Raw genomic sequence first — 20,303 nt, forward strand, 5'->3', positions numbered from 1 at the left:
TGTAAACAAACAAACACATGTTTCTAAAAATATAAAAAACTATTATTATTACCTTCTTCCGTGATTATCTCCAAGCCATCCGCTGTTTCCTAATAATGTTAAATAAACCAGATATATAAAATGAAATTGTATTTCTGTCTCCTCAAATCCAATCCTTAAAACAAGTGCATTACACAAGGCTACGACAAGTTAGTTATCCTATCATTTCGATTTTACCTTGTCTCAAAAATACCAAAAAGAACTATTTCAGGAACATTATAAGAATAATCATTGACATGATAAGGAAATATACATTTTTTAATTGGATAGTGAAAGAACTGATATAGCTTTCAATATAAATTGTTTTTCTTTTTTTACTGACTTATAAGTCTTTAATTTGAATGTATGAAATAAAATCGAAGCAATTATCAAATGATGCAAGTAATACGAGTCGGTTCATAAAGTTTTTATCTATAATACATTATTCTACGGTTATTTGGAAAGCACATTAAATGGCAACAATAGTTGTCGTTGTAGCCAGAAATGCGATTAACGTTCCCTTCTATTTCGAAGATCTTTTTGATGATTTTTAACACGGGCATGTTGGACTTCGTAAAAAAAATTACGATATGAGTTTCTACATCTCACATTCGAATAAAAATATCGCGAATTGGTTCTGATGTTACTCTCAAATAAAATTTGGTAGAGTTTTAGTTTTTTCAAATACTTCATTGTTGTGGTAATAATTTTTACTTACCTGACTATAACTCAATTTTAATCCAGAAATTTGAAGTTTTATTTTTATTACTGAACGTGAGAAACTTGCCTGTAATTCTTGCTGTCTTACCACACATGTTTGGCGGAATACGAGTGGTGTATGAGAACGTACTGTGGTGAAGCACATTTCACCGATAAGATAAGAATTGAATCAACAGTATTTGAGATAACCTGCTTGATCAGCAGTCACGTATTGACAGACTAATCACTGCGTTGGATTGTACTGATGTGACTGTACTCGCCATCTCTCTGGATTATAACCTGTACAGTTTTACGTAAGTAAACACAACAACTAACCTAACAATACTATGTTTTTGTTTTAAGTTTAGATATTTCATTATTTCCCGTAGTTGTGTTGTAACAAAAGCTTATGTACAACAATACGAACACACATAAAAACAATTTTAATCTGATTTTTGAAAAAGCTGTATGTTTTATATATACATTGGCAGGACTTCAAAGTGTCTAATTTGTTGGTTTTGTAAGTGTTTTAATAATTCCGATTTTACTATATGCATGACAAAGAAAATAAGAAGAAATAAGAAGTTTATAAATGTAACAATCTTCATTATTGTTCCATACATTATGTTGTTGTGCATACAGTATTATAACAAGAGTTTATTAAACTTACCGTAAAAGCCTGGTATCTTTTGTTTTTCATTATAATTGCTGCTAATTTATACACAACATTTATATCAGAAATTTTGTTTGTCATCCTAACTTATCTATGCTTGTTTTTATCTAAACTCCTAAATTTATTCATGGTTTTTTTTTTAAATAGTCATAACAAATTAAAAATGCCTTAATATTTAATCTTAACGTACCCTTAGATATGTAAAATTACAAAGTTTGTAGTTACTAAAATACATCAGTAGGTTATAATAAATTCTTTTAAATACTTGTTTCTACATGCCCTAAGGAGATTTAAATTTATGGAGGTCTTAGGAAATTAAAATATCCCTAGTTTTGATATAAAATTTGCGTTTGACAAATCTCCAAAATTCATAATTACATATTTGGAAATTTAAAATGTTGTAAAAAATAATTTTAATTAAAATTTTAAAGTGGTACACGTTTGAGTTTTTCCTCTACTGTCTATGTGATTTTTAAACTTTTACCTTCCATTGAAGTAGGAACACTTTTTATTGGAAAATAAATTATTACTGTGAAGGAAATACACAATTGTTCAATTATTTTAAATTTATTTCACGAGCCCTTTCAACATCAAAGATGCCATTGTCAGTTGTGAATTCAAACAATTTGAAACAGTATAAAGATTTTTACAGTCTAAAAAACATGTATCATCTGAATAGCCCAGTTCTTCGGGAAGTCCTGACTATCCAGGGTGACAGACTCCGATGGACTACGTCGACAAGGTACCTCGGGATGGTGCTGACCAGGCTGCTCTCGACAAAGGTTGCTGCAACCCTCAGGATCCAAACTGGCCAGGTGGTTTTCATGTCTCTTACTCCACTTCTTCGCCGCTCTTCACCGCTTACCATCTCCACCAAGCTGCTCCATTACACCTCGATCATGCGGGCATCCATCACATTCGCCGGCCCTGTGTGGTACCACCACAATCCAACATAGGGATGTTCATTTCCTATCTGGAACCCCTTGATTTGTTCGGAACACTGTCATGATGCGATCCCTTGGCATCCCGACGCTGAACAGCTACATCAAGGCGCAAGCTCGACACCTCTTTGATTTGGCTGATTCCTGGAAGTGTGGCCACATCAGGGCCTAGTCTTCCTATTAGGGTCCTGCTTCGCTGCACAACCTTAGACACCCTGGGGCATTACTGGACTCATCTAGGCGCTTCACTCATCTAGGCGCTTCACTCATCTAGACCGCCCATCCTCAAACTCCGGTGACGACTCTTTATCATTGTTCATCTACTTGTTATCGACTTGACTCCATTTCTACTACAATTCAGCACTGTACCATTCTCCCCCAGCACTAAAGTGTATGCCGTAATATACAGATGCTTCTGCTCTCCAGCAGTCATTGGGACACTCGTTTCAGAAGCAGCTCTGAGGGGAACAATCATGTCTTACAAGGTTCAGTTCATCTGAATAAAACTTGACAAAATATTTGTATCAATAACTGGTAAATTGGTTTAAAATTATTGGATAGTCGCGTATTTACCTTAGAGTAATAACTGTATCCTGCAGTTGCATTTCGGTTGGTATGTGATCAGGGAAATACTTATTGACTTAAAAGTACTATAATCTCTTGTCTGAATGTTTAAAACTCTAAATCAGAATCGTATTTGATAAAATTGACCTGTGTTGGCAATGAATGGAAGGCAATTTACGTCTAACAGTTATAATGATATGAAACCAAAATGTCTACCCATTAAACAAGTTATTTGTCAACGTGTACTCATTGCCTGCAAAAAGATATTCGATATGTTTTTCTCAGAACACATTCATTTTACCTTTTACATTATATTTTAGTTAGGCCTGTTTAAAAAAAACATTTAAGATGATTGTGCTTGAACATGGTGTCTTTTAGTTATGATAATGATTGGTTCTGATTTTTTTTATTAATAAACTTCTAATCTTTGCTTTTAGAATTATGGAGAGATTTCATACCTTCTCAGCAAAATTGACTTCTTGGCACACAAGCCTCAGACGGAAAATAAAATTCACCAATCGCAACTGGAACCTTCCTCTACTGATTCCGCTGGGAGTTTGTGGATTTATACTGTTCAGAGAGTTCTTGGTGTACTTTGTATGGTCTTTGCTTTGGCCATCAATGACTTGTGGAATCATCCGGGAGTTACAATCGGTCCTGTTAGTAGCAAGTCCACGGATACTGGGGGAGAGCACAGAGACATGGTTTTCCCGCTGGAACGATGACAGGTTGGTATTTTCTGTCTTTATTCCTTTCTCTATTTTATTTTATTTCCATTTAATAATAGTTCAATATCCAATATTGAACAATGATGGCACTGTTGAAACTGTAAACTTTAGAGCTTAATCGAATAATTCCAGGATGCGTAATAGGCTCAAGCACATGGTAGCAATAGAAGAATTAGAATTCTGTTGGATAAATAACCGCTGAGAAACTTGAAACCACAAGAGTAGGGAACATACTATTAACAATGTTCTCCTAAACAAAAAAATCAGAAAGCTCAACGCCTCTTAAAAAGTCATCCACTTCATTTCCATGTCGGGGATACCAATTTAGTGAGTCTTTTCCTTTTCTACAGCAGCAGAAATGATTAGTTGTATGTTCGTTGAAAGGGTGCTAAAATAATAACCACCTTTTTCAATCGACAGGGGGTAATTTGTATTATTTATTTTATATTGTTGTTATATATTATTTATTTTTAATACGTTGTTGATATGTTACTATCATTACGTCGTCTGCATTTAAATTATTATTACTATGCTATTAATTCAAATTATTCTTGTACTATAATCTTAATCTTTTGAACTTCTTTACTATTTATTATTCTATTCAGCTTTTTCTACCAATTTGTGCAACTTTTTATGTAATGGGTTTACCGTGAATAAATAAATAAATAGACAGTATTCACTATTTACTTGGCAGTGTAGAATGAGTTTTTCATACTACTGTAAGTATCAACGGTCATGATGGTGTACCTAATGGATACGTAGTATGAAAAGGGTTAAATTAATTGTTATATAATCTTGCATGCAAAATAATAGCACCAATTTTAACGAAGTTTTGGTGTATAACGATAAATTCACAGTGCCTTGACTTGACCATGCCTTTGCATGTGGGCTTAAATATGTAGATTTCCTTTTTTTTTTAAGAAACCAGGAACAAAATTTATTCTAAAAATAATACTTATGCAGCTTCAGTTTTGTAATTAAATTAACGAACTTACCTAGAATAATTCAGAAATGAGTGTTGGGTTTTTTTCTTGAAGAGAATCTGTTTTATGATGTTGCGGAAAATAATAACTCACCATATTTATTTAAGGTCAATAAAAGTAGAAACAAGATTATCCTTTGTATTAAACCTTTATAAGAGTTCCTGTCTAAAACCTATAAATTGTCTTCAGATTATTGTAACATACTAAGGTCAAGAACTCTTGGAATTCAGTAATTGAGTTGAGTGTTGAGAATTATTCGTGATGATACCGTGCCAACTCAACTATTAGTACACTTTTACCACTTATGTGACCGGTAGATCCTTTTTTCTATCAACCCTGAGAATCTGACTTTTCCATGACATAATTATGTCAGGGTCAACTCTTTTTGAAAAGAAAAGATCAAGACGAGAGTGACCGGTTGTGAGCTCAGTGCGCCGTAATTCTGGGAATTAGTACAGCCCAATTGGGCTTCTCCGGTTACTCACCCCAATTGATCACACCCTTGCTCACAATTGGCTTGCCTCGCTGTGGGCGGCACATCATTCTCAACACTTGCTCAATTCACAAGAGGTATCTCACTCACTCATAATGAGAAAGAACATGTGAAATTGCTAACATACCTTACCCAGGTACCTGAGGCGGTCGTTTGCCGCCGCTGTCCGCCACGTGAAGCCCGACCTCATCATTTTCCTGGGCGATTTGATGGACGAAGGCAGCTTAGCCAATGACGAGGAATATCAGAGATATTTCGAGAGGTTCAAGGAGATATTTCAACTTGACTATATTCCAGCTAGTAAGGTATGGTACGTACTATTTTTGAATACGGTTAAAAATAAAACACTTTTTCAAGTACTCATTCATAAAGAAATAATAAATAAAAACAGTAAAATTTTTGTTCTATTTCAATTCTTAAAGAGACAAGGTTCAATTTTCCCTAGGAATAAAACTAATATATGCTGTTTTTTATGCGTTTAGGTCCTCTGTGTAAAAGGTACAGACAAACAAATTTATTTCAGCGCACTTTAAATATTTGACCATAAACGTCATCTACATAATAATAATCTGTTTCTGTATTCCCAAAATTATTATTATTCACAATGTATGGCAACCATTTACAGTTCCACTAAATTAAATAGGTAAATTCCTTATCTAGGCACTCACGCACATTCAGATGTAGGTTTTATACACTCTTTCAAAAACTAACGCATTTAAACTAAACACATAATCCCCCCACTTCCACATGAAAAAATCCAACAGTACTAATAATTTAATATTTAGGAAGTATTTCTGTTTTATTTCTTTTTGTTTTTTGCCTAGACTGTGTTCCTTCCTGGAGATAGTGACATCGGAAGGGATCTAATAATTACAGATCAGAGGAAGAAGCGCTTCAAACATCATTTCAGGTCTCCAACAGTACAGAGTCTAGCAAACATTCAAATAATACAGGTAATTCCGAAATGATAATAACTTCTTTATTTAACGTGCGTTATTGACGATAGAAGGACTTTGAAGGTAACGGGATTTTCCGAACATTTTCCATTGTGCAGTGATGTAAGAAATAAGTACTACCACGTTTCGAGATCGGCAATTTAATCTCTAATCTAATCTGCGCACATGGATGAGGAATTACAACTAACAAGTTGTGGGTAAGCTCCATACACACTATCTCTAAACATGCACTTAATAAAACCAAAACATTTATTATTGAAACCGAACTTAAGATTACAGGTCAAAATAGATCTGCATTGAATTTCCAATCACTGAGAACTGACCAGAGGCCAAATAGTAAATGGCGATCCTCACGACAGAAACAAGATGGTGGAAATTCAGGAAACTGTATAGATCTTTCCATAACAACATATCAAGTTGAACTAGCAATTACACATTCAGCTAACTGTAAAGTTCAAAAGTTGGTATTCATTAGTTAATACCAACTAACTTTTATTTCTAATAGGTTATAATCCTAAAATATTTCTGATAATTGGTGCAGATTAAGTAATAATTTAATTACATGTGGCCGTTATAATGGACTGTAAACAAATGTGGCAAGATAAACATGTTATTAATATGGTTAAAGAAATTTAAGATCCTATAATTTCAAATCGGGTTTCGAGTTGCTTACAGGTAGTTCTCTCTGCCTGCAGCTCTTACTACACAAGAACCAACTAGGTCGACACATTTTCCATCAATGTGTCACTGATAACCTAATCTCTTCGGTTAACCAACACTTCATCGATAAGTGATAACAGATTATCAGCTTCCTCTGTATCATGAATCATAAATACGTGAGGTTCGACGTTACTATATATAGCACATTCATTCTTATACGTACATGGCTTTACCTTGTTTACTTAGTCGACGTTACTATAGCACATTCATTCTTATACATGGCTTTACCTTGTTTATTTAGTCGACGTTACTATATATAGCACATTCATTCTTATACGTACGTGGCTTTACCTTGTTTACTTAGTCGACGTTACTATATATAGCACATTCATTCTTATACGTACGTGGCTTTACCTTGTTTACTTAGTCGACGTTACTATATATAGCACATTCATTCTTATACGTACGTGGCTTTACCTTGTTTACTTAGTCGACGTTACTATATATAGCACATTCATTCTTATACATGGCTTTACCTTGTTTACTTAGTCGACGTTACTATAGCACATTCATTCTTATACATGGCTTTACCTTGTTTACTTAGTCGACGTTACTATATATAGCACATTCATTCTTATACAACATGGCTTTACCTTGTTTACTTAGTCGACGTTACTATATATAGCACATTCATTCTTATACGTACGTGGCTTTACCTTGTTTACTTAGTCGACGTTACTATATATAGCACATTCATTCTTATACGTACATGGCTTTACCTTGTTTACTTAGTCGACGTTACTATAGCACATTCATTCTTATACATGGCTTTACCTTGTTTATTTAGTCGACGTTACTATATATAGCACATTCATTCTTATACGTACGTGGCTTTACCTTGTTTACTTAGTCGACGTTACTATATATAGCACATTCATTCTTATACGTACGTGGCTTTACCTTGTTTACTTAGTCGACGTTACTATATATAGCACATTCATTCTTATACGTACGTGGCTTTACCTTGTTTACTTAGTCGACGTTACTATATATAGCACATTCATTCTTATACGTACGTGGCTTTACCTTGTTTACTTAGAATTAGGGTTAAAAAAAGCGGCGCCTATTACTTTAAAGATATTCAGTAATTAATTCTATTATTTTCCTCTAGTTCACAAACGAAAATCAAACTACGAATGTTTACACGTTACACTAATAATTGTGTAATCGAAAATAGATGTTCTAAATAATTAACTGGAGATCTAGGAATAGTAACCGTATAGTTATAATTTTCAGATGGAAATAAAAATACTTTTGGATTATACTGCTTAAATAACACTGTTTTTGAAATTGATACTTAAATTGGTCCATAAAGCAACTAATTGTTTTACATTATTTTATAACAGGGATCTGAAAAATCAGCTGACGCACAATTCAAGTTTTTCAATTGCAATAACCATAAACTTTTCTATTCTCTAATTTTTAGCTCTAGGCTAATAGGCTTCGGGAACTCCCATGCCGCCTCAAAGTACTATTTCATTTTTGACGTAGTTTGGTAAGGATCTAGGATAACTTCTCGCCAAGGCTCCATCAGGCATTCCTAATCCAAAAAGGAGAGCCTCGGAAGAAACACCTTATCCAGGTTAAGTTTATGTTTTCTTCAGAATGTTTTGTTTTAAATATTTCTTAATTGAACTCAAAAATTCATGTAATTCTTTAAAAATCTCTAAATAATTTGACTGAAGAATTTGATATATGTTTTGAAAATTCATCCCATACTTATTCTTAATTCATTTAAAACCTTGGTTTCCAGCATGGTCATAATGCATGGTATATATGCAAGGCACGTAAAAATATATACAAAGTCTTACTATAACCTAAAGTACATCTCAGACATAATAGAGTGAAGTACTGACAAATATTAAATCGTTTTTTATTCATATTGGCGTGACCAAATGTTGATTTTAGAATTTTTATTATTTCCCATCTTTTCATCTCAACATTTTTGATACACACAAACAGCTGTTTTGATACATAAACCTGACAGTATGAGTATGTTGAGTTACTATGTAATAACATAAAAGGTATATGTTTTAATTGTATTTCCTTTGTGATAAAAACTATTGGGTCACCACGTGGAGATAATGCCTTCAGACGTTTGATCGCATTTCCGACCTCAGCTTTTTTTTATAGTTACGATTATAATTTGTATGTTGAAACTATTTATTCCGATGAACTGGATGACTCTGAATTGTACCTCGTCTTCACTACATATTATCAGAGCAGTAAACATTTATTCGGCTGAACAATGAAAGAATATTACCCTCGTTAAAAATTGAAACAAGATTAAGGATTAATATCAGTTGAATTCGTTATCAGTTCAATTTTAGAAGACTTGATGGTTTTAATAGTCATAAAACTATATTGTTAAATGATTCAGTACCAGTTAGAGTTGAGGTGTTACAACAGGAACTGCCTTGTCGCGACGGACGCATGCAACTGGAAAGGTTACGGAACTGCGACAACGAAGGTTCCACTGCAGCAGTCGCGAACGTTGCAACAAATGCCTGCCTGTTGCGACATCATGCCCGTGTGAAACGAGAAAATATAAAAGATTCTAATCCAGCATGAATTAATTATATCAACACCTAACGAAGAGAATAGGTTTCAATCCTCGAAACGTTGTGTCGTACATTTTGTAACATAAGGCGATGTCAAATGCCACAAACTCTATTAAATCAATGTTTTTATAAAAATACTGAATTTCACGTGATAGTAACATTTGCTAGATTTTCTACTACTAAATTATGCGTCGTTTAACAAATCCTATTCGTGACGAGACATATAACTGTGCGTTTTGTTTTGTGTTGATATTCAAGTATATGTTGCAGTTTCAGGAGAGACAGTTGTTAGAAATAAGGAGAAACACGTTCGTCACGTTCAAAATTGAACATAAATCTAATAAAATAGTCTTGGGCTCTCTGAAGTTTGTCCGATAGCTCAACAGTCATGCATTTATTACTATATCACATTAGTTGGAAGTATAGAAACACAAGAGTCTTAACCAGCTTTTTACTTTGAGTGGTAGGTATGCAGCAAAACGTTTTACACTGTGAATGCTGACAAACAGTCTGTTACAAGATGCAGTTACTTGATCAGTCCATTTCAAATGTGTGTTCTTAATTAATCGGAGATATTTAATTTTGTCTTGGTATCAAAATATTAATTTTTTAGTTTTGAATTTTTTAGAGTTTTAATAGTTTTTTTATTATAAAACTTGAACCCGGAACTGCTAATATTATTTGTTAGCGTGTAAACATTTCCTGTCCAAGTCGGGATTTGAACCCGGGTCCCTGTTATGACAAACTGAGACGCTCGACTACCAAAGACGGCATAGTTTGGAGTTTGGACACTTTCTAACTGGGACAAATCAAAACTATATACAAAATTCTGATCTTTTCATGTGCAAGACATCCGCACTGTAAGTTTATTTAAACTTTAACACCAATAACATAATTACAAATACTTGGCACAAAACTTCATCCGTACTCGTATAGTGGTACAAATACATCTATACATACTGTAGTTCTCAATCGCCCAACATAATTTAGCAACGAGTCGAACATCTGACTTCCAATCAGAGCTATGCTTCTGTCTCGGCCACCTTCTATGTTACTTACAGTAGAGATAAAAAGTGGAGTTGCGCATTGGATTTCTGCGCAGGTTCATTTGTTTATTGCCAGAATATAACGGGACTTCCGTGTTGCCAGGTAGACAGGCTACAGCAGTCACTGCCACCGTCATCATTGGATAGCAACTGGACCAGGATTGTAGTCTCACAATCGCCTCTTCTGGCTGCACCGGATACTTTTACAGCAAAGGTAATTTTAAACTGTTCAAAACCCAAAATTGCTACCAAAATATGTCAGTATTTATCATAAGTACTTGTCTCTTCGAATACGAAGCCATAAAAATTAAATGTGTGTCTGGCACATTGTTACAATACTGCCCATTCTCTTGCAAGAACTTAAACAAATATCCGCACTAATTTTATGGAGTATAGCATTATGTTCTGTATGCATAACTTGTTTTCAAGAATAATTCATTGTAACTAAAAGAAATTTGTATGACAACGCTTGCAAATTTCGGGATAGGTGCTTCAAGGGTTACGTCCCCACGCAATAGTATCTGCTCAAGATTATACGGACATGTCACCCGAGGACGAGGCTCTGGTTCAGTTCAGCGGAGATGTCAACACGGGGAAGCGGCTGACTGTGGAGACCATGACCGCCAACTGGTGCATCTGGGGATCACCACCACACGGGGTAAGTGTTTAAATGGAACTTATACAAGTCACGATGTATTTATAAGTAAGTAGAAGATGTTAGGTGTTCGAGAGGTTGCCTGTATACGGGTTGCCTCTTATTTGATATTACGCTAGTCAAAATCGCCTCTACATTTGAAAATTTGTTAATTCTGATGAAAGTTTAGTTACGGCCGGTGTGCTACAAGGCTTCACACTCGGACCCTTTCTTTTCATCACTTATTTAAACGATTACCCTTCTTATATCTGAAGAGTGAAACGCTTTGTAAATCTGTTCATACGTTGAAGCAAATAATGTGAAATACACATTGTCTTTGGATTAATTATGTTATAAGTAACATAATCAAGTTCTCCATTTTCCGTAGACAAAATAATAGTATAACAGTTTTTCTGAACGAAGCTGTTGTTGAATATGGTAACAAGTTAATGTTTCTAGGGCTAAATCTTGAGGAGAATTTGAAAGTTTAGAAAAGTTTCACATCATTTTTAATCTGGGGTTTAGTGTAAATAACATATCGTCGTTTACAAGTCCAAACATGCTTCTTTCTGCACACAATGCGTTTATATACTTACTAACATTGATTTTCTGACATGTGATTGTAATTTGGGGGGCTAAAATCAAACAGACAAAAGCACTCTTTGTTTTTCAAAAAAGGGGGCAGTGAGAGTTAAAGCAAGAATAAATAAAAACGAACCTTGCTACCCTTAAAACTCTTAGGCTTGTGGCGATTTCTTCTATTGATTTAATAAATTCTTAAGTTCTTAAAGAAGAGCAATCAACTTCTTCAAGTGTACCTACCTAATCACAGTAAGACTCCCAATACTCTCAACTACGTCATTCCTCCTTACAGAACATCATCAAGAAAACACACTCTTCCTATAATGCAACTAAATATTTCAAAGTTATCCTTTTGGGCCTTAAAAAATAAAACAGTATTACTGAAATTAAAACTTAAATATTATGTTTTCTAATTAATAAATACATTTATAATTTACAATAATTTTAAATAAGAAAAATATTAAGAAGTTACTTTAAAATTAATTCGTTTTGACATGTATCTGTGTTTGATAATTACTGTCAATGAGCACTGTCTATTTGTGGCAAACAAAATGCGGATTTGGTCATCTTTATTCCTAAATAAATTTTAATCGTTTTATAAATAATAATGACATGCTCTTGCTGACTAAGTTTTCAAGACTTTTCATTTAGCATTCAAGCATTTCAAGTAGTAATTCAAAGAGATAGTGTACTCATCTCTGAAACATGGTAGCGATGTAATTAAATCCTTCCAAAAGTCCAACAGTTGTATTTCAGAATAAAATAAAAGTATAATATTATAGATTTATTTACAAATCAAAGACGGATAATGTTGTTATAGGCACCCTCTTGGAGATTCCAGTGGTCTAACCGACAAGTTGTGGAGATTGTGGTGCCAACATGTTCTAGCAGGATTAGAATAGCAGAGAGAGGATATGGAGTTGCAATCATTGGTAATTTTTATACTATATCTACTTAGAATTTAACTTGCATTTTATTCGTGACTATTATTATTTTTGGGTAGTATTTAAATCGGTTAATAAGTATATATTCTATTTTGTAACATTTCTTAATACCCTATATAAACGATCAAAGCAACTTCGCAATTTAACAACCAAGTGTTTAATCATCAAAAAAATAATTGTTATTAGCACAAATTTTTACATCACTTGGTGAGTTGTTAAAAAATGTGATCCCAAAAAAACTATACAATCTTTGAAATATTTCTTAATTAACTTTTAGCGTTCTAAAAAAAATATGACTTGCCTTTCTTGTGTTGTAAAATAAATGTTGAGTACCAGTACTGGAAATGTAAAAGATTCTTAAGATTTAAAAGCAAACAAATTGTATACTGTATTGGTAATATTTTCAACAATCTGAACAGGAGAAAAAAGCGCTCACTTTTACTTTTCTTTAATATAATTCTCATATAAAAATTGTGAGTTGTTATTAATTTATTGATTTTAAAAGCCTTAGGTTATTACAAAAAAAACAAAGCTAATATCGAAGAAAATCGTTAATTTAAATTTTAGATGTCACTATTATTATTTTTAAGTCCCTAGTTCAAATAAAACAGTCAATTATAATACAAATAAATGTATCAAATCTGTCAACAGACAAGAGAAAAGAAGCATGGTGCTACCATGTACTGTGGCTGCCTTCACGCATCTACATGATTGCCACCTACCTGTTTACTCTAGTTGTAATGTTGGTAATAGTGGTAGGAGTCCAGTGTTCCCGCAGATATAACTGTCATTCCAGATACAAGTCCCACCCGCAGTACAAACCTCTGTGACGTAAGTTGTTACTAGGTTAAGGAACATTTATAATGCATGTACAGAATATAAATTAAGCCCTGGTGCGCCTTGATATATTCTAAACGGATTGGGATATTGCTGTAAAATCTTCACCATAACAGTTAAAATACTTTTTTGGAATTTTTGGAGGATAAAAATATTTCCCCCTTTTAAAAAGAAGGTAGAGGGGGTGACTTTAAATTTTAAAATTGTAACCCCTATCTTGTGACATATCATTTGATAGGTAAATTAAGAAGAAACTCTATGGCATGAGCAAAACATCCCTACAATGATCCTATAAAAAGTTATGGGCAAACAATCCCTTACATCTAAGGGTGTAATTTCAGTTCAGATACGCCTGGATATATTCCAAACGGACTGGTATATCAATGTACAACCTTCACCATTTTTATTTAATTACTTTTTAAGATTATTTGATGGTAAACAAATTTCACCCCTTTCCAAATCGGGGGTAGAAGGGGATAACTTTAAAATTTCAAATTGTAACCCCTATCTTGTGACATGTCATTTTAAAGGTCTATTCAATGGAAACACACTGACATGAAAAAAGTGTCTACGACGATCATAGCAAACGTTATGGGCAAGTAATCCCTTAAATTGTAATTCCACATAGGATGTACATTTAAGTAACTTCTTACCAAAGCTATGCACACCTAAACAAAACAAAAATCCAAAAATTAATTTACTAAGTGTTTTGAAGATTATGCATTGATATCTCAATCCGTTTTTGTGTATATTCAGGCGTTTCAGGACTTAATTTACACCCTTCTATGTAAGGGGTTGTTTGCCCATAATGTTTGCTAAGATCGTCGTAGATATGTTTTGTTCATGTCATTGTGTTCCTTTTGAATTTACCGTTTATATTATATGTCACGAGATAGGGGTTGCAATTTTAAAATTTTAAGTGAACCACCTCTAACACCTTTGAAAAAAGGGGAATATTTTTACCCTCCAAAAAATCCAAAACCAAATATTTTAATAGGCATGGTGTAGATTTTAAATCGGTGTCTCTATCCATTTTAAATATATCCATGCGAATCAGGACTTAATTTACACACTGCATAAGATTGCCTAGGCACGTTCTAACTGATTACGAGTTGTTTTGATTTTAACAGCTGATTTACAGTCATCACATTCGCAAGAGTAAACTGCTGTACGGCTAGTTTATATCCACACATAATTCCAAAAAAGAAAAGGTTTCTTCCCATTTGCGTTTTCTGACTGTTATAACGTGTGCTGTCCGTCAGTAAGTTATGTTCGTTTACTCCCCCTTTTTTATGTTCGGAAAAAATTGTTATGTTAAATTTGTAGCCCTTTAAGGTAATTCCTCTGAATAAAGAGATAGTAGAACTAAATTTAATATGTTATCACTTTACGTGCAATTTCATGCATTTAAAGTTTAAGTAATTTTGCCAATTCTGTAATCAAGGTTGTGAAACTATGTAATTTTGGCAAATCAAAACGGCTGAAGTAAAAGAGGTTTGTAGATTATATACACGAATTATGGCTTCAGTGAGTGCTATTTCGATTAATATATGGTTAAGGAAATTATTTTGTAATTAAATATAATTTTTGTACTACATATTTTGTATATATATTTTTTTTAACTGATATATTAATATAAAATACATGCATATCACTGAAACTATAGCTTAAAATGTAAATACACTGAATGTATATACTGTAACAGTTTTATAATTTTATTTAGACCTGATTGCCTAAATTTCCTTATTTACATTGCTGTAATTTTACGTAGAGCGATAACAAAAATTCCAACCCCAAAATCGATTGCACGATCTTAAACAATTTTGATAATTGAAACTGGTCGAATCGCGAATTAAGGTTGTTCATTGAACTACATCGGTTTTGGTACATAAATAGATAGTTTATCGCTTGCCTTATTTATGTAAACAAGAGCGTGTTTTTACTTTATCTCCGTGATTGATTAAAAAAGATATTTTTTGTTGTGTCTTAATGTAATTCAGATCTCTGAACAAGATCCTGAAAGTAATAGTAAAATTCAGGTATAATAAAAAATTATATCAATGTATACAATGTTAATAGTGTAACAGCAGTATTAATATAATCATTTTTGTTTGACTATAGTAACTTAAACAGATTATTGCAAACCGCAATCGGTTCGAAGTTATACCATTGTTAAGGAAACAGGATTTTCCCGGACATTTGCCATCGTTCAGTGAAATAATACAATCACTAACACTACGTTTCGAGATCTGTAATCTGATCTCTTTCTCAGGTCAGTGACTGATCTATTGCATAACTACATTCTCGTTTAAAGTAAACAAACATATCGAAGCGTTGTGACAAGTATAAGTCTGTAATCATCATTTTAGAGTTAATGTGCCTGGAATAGGCACAAAATATGGCTGTTGTGGCTGTGGTATGTTTTTGTTTACTTTAACCTAGATTGTAGTTATGTATTAGGTTAGACATTCACCTGAGAAAGAGATCAGATTGCAGATCTCGAAACGTAGTGTTACTGTTTGTATTATATCACTGAACGCTGGCAAAAGTCCGAGAAAATCCTGTTTCCTTCACAATACTACCGTCGTCTAAAACAAACCCAAAGTATACTACCGTTGTATAATAAATAATCACAAATACCACTGTAAAATTTTATTGTAGAGAACGATTCTTCAAATTAAATATTTCAACTACGAATAAAAATGTATAATCTTGCTAGAGTATGGCTTATAACAAATCCAATTACTACCAAGGTGTTATAGATTTTAACCGTATCAAGTACTTAATATCAATAGTAACATAAGTGATGGCGTTAGAGTTTGAGACAATAATTGTGATATTCAAAAGTTCAAAGTTCAAAAAACATTTATTTTCTTGAAACACAGAAATAAATGCATATTTCATGAGTTCTGTTGAATTCGCGCGGAATAATTTTTATAATAAAGCATAGTTAATAAATAATCAGTTGGCATGTGATTTATGCTATGTAGCTATTCTTCTATACAACTAACATAATTCACAAATGTTCTTAATTTTATCTTCTTAGAATTGTAATGAGCAATTACAAATAGCATAGTACAATTATGAACCAGCCAATATTACCAATGTTATTCAATATTAAATTTAAATATAATATAAAATAAAATAACAATGACCAACTAATAAGAAATTTAAATATACGAATTATCAAATAAATATATATAAATTAATAATTATAAATGTATATATAAATAACAAGAAAATAGAAATAACAAGAAAATAGAAATAACAAGAAAAAATGACTTAAAATTCAGGAAATTTCAGCAGACAATAGGGCCGGATACTGGTCTGGGCACACAAACCCGAACACACTACTATTATTACTTGCATATGCAATATCTTGTGTTAATCTGCTCGTAGATGCTATGAATAAATTAAGTGGATATTAATACATCAAACAATGGGAGTTCCTATGGGTATTCCTAGCTAATGTAGTAAGATCGTACATAATGCTAACAACTTCCTGAATTTTTTATATAGAAATTGAATACTGCAACTGTTTTATTGGCAGCTCAGCTCTATTCGGCGTTAATTAATCAAATCATTTCACATTCTACAGTTTTTAAAACTTTCCACTGTTAAGAGTAGTCCGTGATAAACGAATTTTATAATACTTATATAGTAATAATTGTACGAATAAGTATATGAATAAATGTTGTATTCAATTAGGTAACTTTGTGAATTGGGGGGGGGGGGTTCCAATATGAGAAAACGCGTCCATAAGAATGTCCACAAAAGCTGCTACCGAAAAAAAGTCGAAAATGACTAATTTGCGCATATTGACACACCCATAACTAGTTAACATAACATAGTTCCTCAAACACAGCTAGGTGATAGGTTTTTAGAACGAAGCAAAGTGTTTGTTTGAGATCAATTTTTTCAGAATGTATGTATGTTGGTTACTTAGTTAGTAATGTAGCCTTTTATTCTTTTCAGTGCCTACTGGTCCAAACAACGACATTGAATTCAATATAGGTTCTACACTTTAAACTAAGTACTTAAACTTTAAACTGTATTCAGTGAGTTTGCTCGGAAATACACCTCCGTACTCCATTATTTTCGGATTCAGAAATATTACTAAAAACTACAACGGAACTGTGTCTGGTTGTCCAGCAGCCACCCAGTGCAAGCTAGGTGAAGAGGTGTTCTCGTTGTCTAATCAGGTGCACAAATGAGAGCCCTACGTTGTTTTAGACATGGTCCCAAAGCACAGCGGAGCAGCTGAGTTTTCTACACGTACGTAGCTATAGGGGGAAGGGTTGATCCAACACGAATGTTGAGTTTAGCTGAGTTCCTTCTTTGAATCACCTCTTCAGACGGATGTAGACTCCAGATTCTAGGAGTGAAGTATGTGTGTCAGATTTCAGACACTGCACTAATCGAAAGGTAAAATGTCTTTACCTATTCTATACAACACTTAAAAAAGGGTTATCGGTCATGAGCCCAACGAACGGTAAGCGCTAGATATACGAAATCTAGTATATCTTACTGTATCTATAGGGAGTGTATTAGGGAGTGCCGATGGCCGAGCGGTCTAAGTCGTTGGACTTTGGGTCTGAGTTAGAGATAGCGTGGGTTCAAATCCTATCTATGACCGTTGCATTTTTTATCAGTACAATCAACCTCGTACTGAATAGACTCTCCCCTTTATTCGGATTAATAAAATCCTCGCACAGGCCAGTGGCCCATGAAGACGGACAGAATAAGGCTTAAAAGGGGATCGGCCTCTCCTTTAAAAAGAATCTATAAAAATAAAGATGTAATGCCTCTCTTAATTGATAAGTAAATCATACAATCAAATAGCTAGACCGATATTTATAATTTCTATTTTAAAATGTTCGTAAATAATAAAATTAGGTAATTATGAAATAAAAATTCGAAAAGTTGTAGATATATAGATCGGATTTCCAAAGGAAAGGGAAAATTCCAAGTGTTTCAAGAGGTAGTCGTGTACTGTAAATAGCAATGACGATAGTATTATCTTAATTTGTTGGCACCAGTAACGAATTCAAACAATATTCAGGGTATTTGGTATATTATTTCAACATCGCTCTAAACGTAAATTTCATGAACACAATTGTGAATATCTGCACCAAAGTACTGTTCTAAATATTTGGTTCCTTTATTAGTATGGCACAGTACTGTAACTGAAGGAACAAATCAAAGAGACCAACATGACACAACGAGCTATTTCTTTCGTGACTACAACTTTAGGAAATAAGGGAAAATAGCGAGCCAATAACCATTGTAAATGGAATCACAAAATAAAGCAGAAGACACAAAGCGCAATTTTGGAAGACGATAGAGGGAGCAGCGAATCCGATTTGCACTGAAGGGGAATACAAAAGTGATTAGGTGTACACAAGTCTATAGAAATCAGGCTGAAATAAGAAATTAGGATGATATAACGAACATATATTGGATATCAAGGACATACTCTGTACTGAAGCACGCTTACAGATATTCAAACCATTTAAGAACGAAAACTGAAGACCAAAGTGTACAAAAGAGGTTAACAGGCCGTGTGAGGTCCTAAGGGGGAATTATGTCTTTCGCAGATCTTAGCTGTATTTGAAAGTAGCCTGTTACCATACAGAGTGATGAAAAAATTGTTGTTCATCTCTTCACGAGAAATTGCTGGTGTTCAAAGTATGAACTTCAGGTAACTTTTTAATCAACCCCAAATAAAAAATATTAATTTTATAGGGTATACATGAGGTATAGATTCACAGGGAAATTAAATTTTAACAAGTTACAAATATGACATTCTTTCCAGTCGTATTGTGTGTGTGTGTGTGTGTGTGTGTGTGTGTGTGTGTGTGTGTGTGTGTGTGTGTGTGTGTGCGCGCGCGCGCGCGCGCGCGCGCGCTACTTTGGACCTGTTTATATAATTCTCCTAAATTATGCTTCAAATAGAGAATTTTGAGTTTCGCCTACAAATTATAGTGTACTTATAAAAAAATATTCCAATTTTTACTGTCTTATGAAAATATATTTTAAAGGTTGTAACCAAACATCTTTACATTTAAATACTCTAACTGAAAACTGATTACACCATCGGTTACATTTTTATAAAATAATTGTATAATAAAGTATATAATATTAATTATATAATAATAATAATTTAATTTTACTTTTATTTTGTTTCAGGAAAAGGCTTTACACAAGATTTCGATTTTAGCAAAAGAAGTCATTTCTGTTCATAAATCAGCTTCCATGAAACTTGAAAGCTTGGTTTTAATAAACTTTAAAATGTATGTATATAATGTTGATGGAGGCAAATGATTTTACTTGTAAGACATTTTTAACAAATAAAGAACTGATTTTCACTTGTGCTGAGAAGTTTATTGTATATTATTTATACTGTACTATATTTATATAGTATAAGGGTGAATTTGACAGGTTGAAAGGAAACTTCTAATAGGGAATAAACAATTATGTACACATTGTGATATATAAATTAAATACATATATTAAATTTAATATTAATTTTATATATAAATTGTGGAAAGGTGTGTATATATATATATAACAATTGTGATTGGTAGATTTAAGATAGTCTATCAATCACAATGTGTACACAATTCTCTATGTAATATACGATCGTGAATCTTAACAGAAGCTGAGCACCAGGGCCAAAACCTTTTTCTACACAACTACTGTAAACACCTTGTTGTTAGATGGATTTTTAGCAAATTGGAATGGGCGTTATATATTCTACATTCTCACAAGGCCCTTAAGCTTCATAGGGTGCTGTCAGACTAAATAATCTCATGGAAGACGTAGAACTCCTAAAAGACTCCTAGAAACCAAAAATTCCCTAAAACCGCGAATTCCCAAAGGTTAAACGCTCCTTGGCGCCTATAGCTGCCAAAGACCTGAAGC

General features: G+C 33.3%; 1 protein-coding gene across 1 annotated transcript; it reads left to right on the plus strand.

The window, feature by feature from the left end:
• The first annotated feature begins 733 nt into the window (after positions 1-733).
• On the plus strand, positions 734-19,760 carry LOC124365919 (cell division control protein 1-like). Its single transcript, XM_046822042.1, has 9 exons — positions 734-1,031; positions 3,333-3,623; positions 5,236-5,404; positions 5,924-6,052; positions 10,486-10,596; positions 10,870-11,040; positions 12,419-12,530; positions 13,194-13,373; positions 19,569-19,760. The coding sequence occupies exons 2-8, from the start codon at positions 3,337-3,339 to the stop codon at positions 13,370-13,372; spliced, it is 1,158 nt and encodes a 385-aa protein (XP_046677998.1). The 5' UTR covers positions 734-1,031; positions 3,333-3,336; the 3' UTR covers position 13,373; positions 19,569-19,760.
• Positions 19,761-20,303: the final 543 nt, after the last annotated feature.

Source organism: Homalodisca vitripennis, chromosome 7 (genome assembly GCF_021130785.1).
Source record: "Homalodisca vitripennis isolate AUS2020 chromosome 7, UT_GWSS_2.1, whole genome shotgun sequence".
NCBI classification, from domain to species: Eukaryota; Metazoa; Arthropoda; class Insecta; order Hemiptera; family Cicadellidae; genus Homalodisca; species Homalodisca vitripennis.